Below are 8,490 nucleotides of genomic sequence, written 5' to 3' on the forward strand. Positions count from 1 at the left end.
ACTGATTCCATCCTTTAAGACAAATTCAGACAAATTCAACAGGCAACTTAATGGTTTCATAGCTTCATGCTGTGAGCAAACTGATGATGCCATGATATGAGACAGGACAATCCAACATCGCTGACAGTTGACAGCTGCCAAAACCAGTAAGCCACACTCCCCCTCTCCCTGCTTCTCTCCCACTCATGACACATGCTGCCTCTATTTTTTCTTGTCATCCTTTCTAGTGTTGCTCTGGCACTCATGACACTTCCCATCCCCTTCCTCTAATGCGGGCACGATATCATTGATTTATACTCAGCCTCCACTTAGCACCATGCCTTCATTCCAATTAAACAACATCCTGACTGCTTCCAAACTGCTTCAGTGTTCCCTCCACAACTCCCACACACACTGACTGTGGCTTCACAGATGTGCATCAGGAACCTGAAAAAAACCTTATGTTTATTTTATTTCTATGCTATGTTTGAACCCCTAATTTCAGTGACAGAAGAAGGAAGAGCCATTCACTCATCCCTGCCCCACCCCCCACCCCCCCATTTTCACTTCTGCTCCTCATGCAGGAAGAGGAGACAGAACTGCAAAAAAACAATGACGTTTATTGTCCTTCACATATGTTTTCCACCATGAAAGGAGTAGGCATAATATTGCTTTACTAAATCAAAGTTTATGAAAGATCTGACCTTTGTTTTTACATAAAATTAATGAGCTTTAGTGTTCCTAGTATCCATAGCCTTTTCCTTTCTTGCACACCACCAGAAATTATGGAAGAGGAGAGTGAGAAAAAGCATGAAAATTTCAACGTAGTTTTGACTCTTTTTTTTTCTTCTTTTTTTTTTTTTTTTCCCCCCCAAAGTCAGCTTCGATGTTTGTGAAAATTCCTGTTTAACTGTAGAAGATATACACTACTGACAGATTATTTAGAGGTAAATGTGAAAGGGGACAGGCTAATAATTCTTTAGGCTAACTATAAAATAGGGGAATGCTTTACAGCTGACATTGTGAGTATATCAACCCAGTAATTGGATGCACGTGTTAGCAGCAGTAAAAAGGCACTGTCCAGTTGTCCACCTTACATGGGAATCTACTTTGAGTGTATTCTTTGATTTAGTGTTGCAATTAGAACTGAATGTTCAAAGAAGGAACACAAGTGACCTAATTTAAAAGCAAAGAGTGCCATAAAGCAGTTACTTAGCATGTGACCTGGCCCACTTGTAACCATTTCTTTCCCCTGCAACTTCCATTTGTTGCACTGTACTCATGAAGTAGCATAATCAGGTTTAATAATCCACTCAGCTAATGAATTCAGTTTTAATATCCATTCAGTGGTTAATGATTAAGCCACTTCCTCCTCACTTCTACCCTTGAAGATTCAATTTTCTTTGTAAAAACAGAGAATTTTCTCAGACTGACTCTTCAAAATTTCATGTAATAATATTTCCTGTTTCCTTTTTACTATGTTGTAACTAACCAAGATGTTTTACAATGAATTAGCACTAGAAACAAGCAACTAATATAGCTAGGTAAGGGTCTTTTTGGTTAACAGAGCTAATGGTTGGAAGTACCATTGACTCTTCTTTTGTGTTCAAAGCATCTGAGCAATTGAGAGCTGCAATATTTAAAAAGACTGCATCAAAATAAATTTTTGAAGAAAAACCATGAGAATTTGTTCGGTAAGTACTAGTATACCTACTGACCAAGAAACTTAAGTGTGATAATGTGAAATAAATACAGCCTCCTTTTCTGATCTGATAATTTGGTTTTCATAGCCCAAAGCAAGCAAAAGTTACTTTTCCATGCAGTCTCATACAGCTGACTGTTGTTGTTAATGGTGATAAAGATTCAGACTGTTTGTGCTATTCAAAGTGGCAAGGAGGTCATCAGATTATAAATTCCAGAATATTAGGGTAGGTAGTTCAATGCCTAATGCAGACTACAAGCAGTGGTAGCAGGTGTTCAAAACGTGTCAACTAAAATTCAACTCCGTGCTGTTTTGAGGAAGAAGGAATTAAATAAGAGCTAGATTCAGAAAGCTCTTCAGAAAACAGGAAACAAAGAAGCAAAACCAGGTCATTGCATTATAACAAATCCCAGCCTGACCAAATAATTTCTCTGCTTTGCTAAGACTATTTCTACCATCCCAAATTTTAAGAATAGAAATATAATATTGCTTACAAATATTTTTTTTTTCCTATTTTGAATCTTTCTTTTGCTATTTAGAATCTTACTTGCTCAGAGAGCTCTGGAATCTACCTTGATGGGAGATGTTGCCCTGTGTTCATACTAGTACCTGCTATTTTTAACATAAGACCACAGGTTAATAATATTTGCTCATAGAAGGGTTTTTCGTTTTCCAAAATGAAGGGCTCTGTGGAATAAATGAAAACTCCCCTATTGCAGGATCTGATCTGACTCCCATTTGAAGTGAAAAGGCCCCTATTCAGACACAGCTCAAAGACATCTGAAAGTCATCTTAAAATGCCTTATTTCAAAACAGAGGGTCTTATCCTATGAGTGAATGCATCCAAGATGTTTCAGAAGTGTAAGCACATTCTATAGTGCTCACTCAGCTAACGCCATCTTCAAGGGAAGCTTTAACTGAGCCACTACCTGAGAACCCTCCCATTAAAAGAGCAGCACAGCACCTATAAGCCTACATGCCCCTTTCTTCTGCTTTATTCTGAGGTTTTAAGGAGAACAAACTTGAAACTGCCTTTTTTTTTTTTTTTTTTTTTTAAGGTGGCTGTAAGTTAGATTTATGAAGACAAAAAGACTTCTTATAACTGTATATCTTCAACAGATTTATGACAGAGCTATAGTATCAGCATGGAGGGTCCCCAAAGCAGGAATGCAGAAAGGGTAACAGGAGAGTGTCATGTAGATGTTAAATAGTACAATTTCTTCCACATTCATAAATCCTACGTGCCTAAGATTGTATACTGCTGGTTATAAATTATGTAACTGAGCTCTGCAGAGGAAAAAAACAACAAACCAAACCAAAAGCAAGACCCAAAGTGAGAAATCATCTCCGTAAGAGTCTCACTTTTCATATGAAAGAACCTAAGTTTCAAATTACATCACTAAAACAGTATTATTTCCTATTTTAAGTAATCTTGATTGGTAAAAAATTAAACCAGGCTTCTATGGATAACAAAACAAGACACATATGCCTACTAATCAGGCTTTTGGAAAACGAAGAAAAGTTCTCACATTGATTGTCAAACACCAGCTCATGAGGAGTCAATAATCCTGAAGAGATAGCTTGAAAAATGTTTGGTAGAAAAATAACATTCTACCAGGTATTCTAATCCGGTTTGAGCTTTACAGCTGAGGTTAAGATACCTATCAAGTTTTATGATTTTTTATACCTGTGGTATAAGCAAAAAGCTGGGTATCAAACTGATACTCATTTAATGCAGTTTATATATAGCTCAATATATAGAAGAAATCTGTATTTATATGCCAGGTAGATATGTACACACTTAAAACCCTCAGTAGTAATGCTCAGCATCGCTAGTAAAGTGATTGTTTAGAAACTTAAGAGATACAGAATAAGGCTCAAAACTTTCCTGCTATTATGCACTATGTCACTAATCTGATGATACACTAACTAACGCAAAACGAAAAACTATCAGGGACTTCAGCAGGTCTGCCCCCAGTGAACACCTACTCTGCAATTGCAGTGCTTTTGCCCTGTTCTGGATTAATCCCCTTTGGATGCTCAGAAGCCAGTTAACAGCCTCTCAGCTGGTGTAAGCCCTTTTAGCTTTGATTGAGATAAATTGTCTGATATAGCTGAGGATGCAGCCCTTTCTTGTCCACCTACTTAGAGCAGAGGTGACACCAGGCAGTGGCTGTGCCGCCATCTACCGTAGGTTCTGCATAGCACTGCTTGGTCCGAAGCCCACAGGAATCGCTCCAGCAACTCCTCCCACTAATATCCAGGCTCAATGACACAGACTCCACTCCCTAAACATGTACCTAAATAATGGCCTGATCCTGCAATCCTTGCTCAGGCAGAACTTCCTCTACAGACTGCAGGTCAGCTGCTGCTAATTAAACATCACAGATTATGTTACCGTTCTTCAGCTGCTAAAATCTGTCCTGTAAATTTGAAGTCTGTGTGTTTCATAGTATTATTAACAGTTGCCTTAAAAGTCAACTGAAAACAGTGTAACACTCCAAAATATGTTCAGATTTCCCTGAACCAGCTTATTATGTATCATGTAGTTCAATGCGTGCCCTCCATTAAACCCAAACAGCTTCACATCTTCAAGAAAGATTTCTGTGTGCAAGTAAAGTCAGAATCTGCACCCATGCAATTCTCTCTCTATTTTAATGTGTGGCTTAAGCTTTTCTTGATCATCCCAGACTCAAGTTATAGTGAAAGCTTTTGTAGTTGCTCTTTGGAGGCTTTTTCATTCTGTTTTATCCCCAACTATTATTTAAGTAACTAGAAGGCAGTATAGCTCTCCTTATTCATGCACGGCAGGGGCTCTTTCAAGAATAGGGTCAAGTAGCTTCATTGCATTGATACTATGGGACTAGCTAGTGGTTGCATTTCCAGGACAAACCACCAGATGTAAGGAACAAGTTAAAAAAACCAACACAACTAAAAAGTGTCTTCCTTCTATCTAGTGACAGACACCCTCCAGCTGTGCCCAATGCTGCAAGTTCCCTCAGCCTCCTGACAGAGCATTCAGAAGCCACTTCTGTTCCCATTACCCTGTAGGTAGAGAAAGGATAATGGAACAGTTCCAAGCAACCAGGTTGGAAGACATCTGCCAGAGTAAACTTTAAGTTAGCACACTCTACACAATATTTATAGAGCAAATCTATGAATGCCACTTGAGCCATTTAAAAGCTGGAAACTAAATTCTGTTTTCTGAATGTTTATTCTGACTCTGTCCAACTGCTCTTCTTACTTGACAGTGCATAATTGGCAGCCAGCCATGAAAGCTGTTGTCTAATTACACAACATATCATGATCTTACAGCCCTACAGATAAGGGTTTACTGCAGCATAAGTGGATTTTAAACATTAACATATGAGAAAAAGAAAATTAGTCTGCACATTAGAATATTTCAAAGTTTTGCATGTCAAATTCACTAATATTTGTCTAAGAAGGCATGGTTTTGAAAGAGGATCTTGGAGATTAAGTAACCTTTAATGTTAAATAAGCTACAATTTTGTGGGCTGGCTGACTAACCCTTATGCAGGGCAGTATGTCTTCCGATGTGATTACATAGTTTTTACTATCTTAAAGATATCACATATTTGCATAGAATCAGTCAAGCTGGGGATTATGGCAGCATTATGATGGCACAGCTACACATTATGAAAAGCATAGATTTTGTTAATCACTTGAAACATTTTGCTACATAGACAACCTTGAAATAAAGGTGCAGCAACTATATTCTTAAATGCTCTCAGTGTTTTCTGTAAAAACACAGTTTCACACTGCAAATTATAATGGCTATGAAAGAAGAACATGTGACACTTTATCTTCTGCTAACAAGAACCTAATTTTTTTGCATTCAAATATGGTCTAGGTCTGACTTTTTGATATAAATCTGGTTAGCAAGTTACAAATTTTAAGCTTATGGAAGTTCTTTCTTTACTGCATATAAACTTGAGGGGCATGATGCAACCATGTGTAACAAATATACTGTTTTGCTTTTATAGGAAATCATTCTCCTCTCCTTCAGCAGATCTTCTGCAAATGTGACAGTAACCATGACATAACCAAGAATGCCAATTCTCTTTCCAATGCAACAACTAGAAAACTAGGAAAAAAAGGGTCTCACCCTGTAGTCGCAGGGTGTTGTTCTTAGATGTACAGTGAAAGAGTGGAAAGAGGTATATGTGTATTTCAGAGTATTCTTCCTCTTCCTGGCAAGATCTCTCAGGTCAGCATGTGTACACATTCATTCCCTGAACAGTTCTCCTGGCTAAGTGGAGCTGCTCAAATGAGTGGCTACTTCTCTGAGTTCACTGCTGTCAGATTGGGCCTCTACTAGCCTTTTTGGCAGCTGTGCAGAGAATGGCTGGTGTTCTCAGGGTCACACAGAAACCTTTCTGAATCCCATTTTAGGACAATGATGCTGTCCTCCTCCACAAACAAAAGTGATGTAAGAAATGCAGTGCTATACCTGATTTCACACAAATGCATAAAAAATTAAGACTTCATCATAGCTCTGTTTTTCAAAAATTAGGCTATGAAATACAGAGAGAGAGGTGGTAAGATTCAGCTGCTTTGACATCTAAAGCTTTTACAAATATTAAATGCATGATAAAATATGAAGTTGCAAGGTGGAGCAAGTGAAGTAGTGACACAAGATACAGCAGCCCTCTCCTCCCTGTTTGTAAGCCTATGTTATGGGTATTTAATAGAAATACAGCTGAATTAACAGTAATGTCTATCATACAGAATGGCAACCTGCTGAGGTATCAGTACTTTGCACATTAGCAAGCAAGGGATCTAATTCAGTCACCTAAAGTTGTTTTAATTTAACAGAAGATTTATCCCCAGGTTTATCTGGGTTTATGTAAAACAACCAAAATGTGTTTCTTCACCAGTGAAGCAAGTCAGAGAGTTTCCTCCAACACTTGCATAACTGAGCTTACTTTCTCAGCATGGTACTTCAGCTGGACACAGTCACTTAAGAGTTACAATACAGTATGCTGTGATTTACTACACTTACTTCAATTTGAGACGGCACAGACAGGAAAGCCAAATAAAGGTTACATTTCTAGCACTAACAGTAAAAAAAAAAATTAAAAAAATACATCACCAGATGCATGCTTTTACTAAAAGCCTAATTAGTAGTACAAAAAAGGTTGAAACTACAACTATGGAAACAGCCCATATAACTTTCACCTTGAAATAATTTCTTAAAAAAAAAAAAAAAAAAAAAAGACAAATGCGTGTGAGGTCTGTGCGAGCCCAACCCCAGATGTTTACAGTGGGACGAGTAGCGGTGCGCGGCGCTGCCGCCCGGGAGCGGCGGGGCGCACGACAGAGCATCGCCGCACCGGGGGCGGCTGCGCGGCCGCGCACCGGCTCCCAGCACCCGCCGGACACCCCCACAGCGGAGAGCAAGCCCAGGCAAAACCACAGCCAGAAGGAAAAAGACAAAGCAAACCAAACCCCTGTGCCAGGCTCGGGGGAGGGGGAAAGAGGAGCATACAGCTCTCGTGCGGCTCGGGGAGAGGAGTGTGTGTGCGCGAGGGGGAAATCGATGCATTGTTTCAATATAGCGTTCTCGTCAAGGCACTTTAACGACAGGGGATAATGATTTTCAGATTCAGGAGACAATGACCCCCCACACACACTCCACGCCACATCCTTACAAATCTTTCTAATTTGCTCTTCTGCCAGGCAAAAAAAACCAACAACACACTGTGCTCGGCGAAGCCATTTGCAAAACAAATGTAACCGGAGAGATGTGCAGATGTGGGCTGGCGGGGAACGGCGTCCCAGAGGAGCCCACCCCACCTCTGCCCCTTGCCCCCTCCCCGCCCAGGCATCACCTTCCCCTTCCCTGCCCAGCGAGGGGGCTCGGGCGCTCCGGGGCTGCCGCGGCCGGGGCGCTCGGGGGGGAGGCGGCCCCTGCACGGCAGCGCGGCGGCAGAGCCGTACTTACTGAAGGGGCAGTTCTCCTTCTTAGTGCCGCTGACCTTGCCGTTCTTCTCGATCTTGAGAAAGTACTTGTTGTAAGAGTAGAGCTTCCTCTTGCGCACGTCGCCTTGGAGGTGATTGTAGCTCCGCACGTGTCTCCCCGCACTGGAAGGAGAGGAGAAGGACGAGGGGAAGGAGGAGGATGATGAAGAAGAAGAGTTGGTGGCCTCCGGGGACAGCATGTCCTGGCCGAGGTCATGGCAGGTGACAGGCACAGAAGACACCAAGAAGAGCAGCAGCAAGCAGCAACAAGGCAGGTGGGAAAAGGCTGAGGCACCATTTGTCAGTATCCATTTGCACATTGTACTGAAACTCTGGGCGCTGGAAAATGTCTTATCAAATGAAACATACTGGAAGGGTAAAACCTGGTAAAAGGCAAGTGGAGAGCCGGTGGTTGCTGCTTCTGGTTAGATCCCTCTGTACTCTGATCTGGCCTGAAGTAGGTGCACCAACATCCATAACTCGGGACAAACCGCCTCAGAAGTTGCTGCCTTTTAATCCTTCGAGTCCTCCCTCAGAGAAAAAAGCTGTTGGGTTTTTTTGGGGGGTTGCTGTAGTTAATCCTCTTTCCTTTTTCTCTTCCCCACCCCACCCCCCCACATACGCACACACTCCCCAACCTGGTTTGAGACTTCCCAGTAGTTATTTTGTTCTCTTCCTTACTCCTTTCTTCACCATCTTAGATGCAGAAAGGTCTGAAAAATAGATGACAGCAAAGTGAACAACAACAACAAAAATAAATAATAACCAGCGGAAAGGGGTGCTAGAAGGGATTTTTCACACATACCCCTTTACACAGACACACACAC

The 8,490-nt window shown here is 41.1% G+C and overlaps 1 protein-coding gene across 1 annotated transcript in view; it reads right to left on the minus strand.

The window, feature by feature from the left end:
- FGF10 (fibroblast growth factor 10) overlaps positions 1–8,219 on the minus strand; it is a 60,751-nt gene extending 52,532 nt beyond the window's left edge. The window contains exon 1 of the mRNA XM_051642596.1: positions 7,647–8,219. Within this exon, the coding sequence (XP_051498556.1) occupies positions 7,647–7,983 (337 nt within the window). The 5' untranslated portion in view covers positions 7,984–8,219. The remainder of the gene's footprint in view (positions 1–7,646) is intronic.
- Between the last annotated feature and the right edge of the window lie 271 nt (positions 8,220–8,490).

Source organism: Apus apus, chromosome Z, assembly GCF_020740795.1.
Source record: "Apus apus isolate bApuApu2 chromosome Z, bApuApu2.pri.cur, whole genome shotgun sequence".
Lineage (NCBI taxonomy): Eukaryota > Metazoa > Chordata > Aves > Apodiformes > Apodidae > Apus > Apus apus.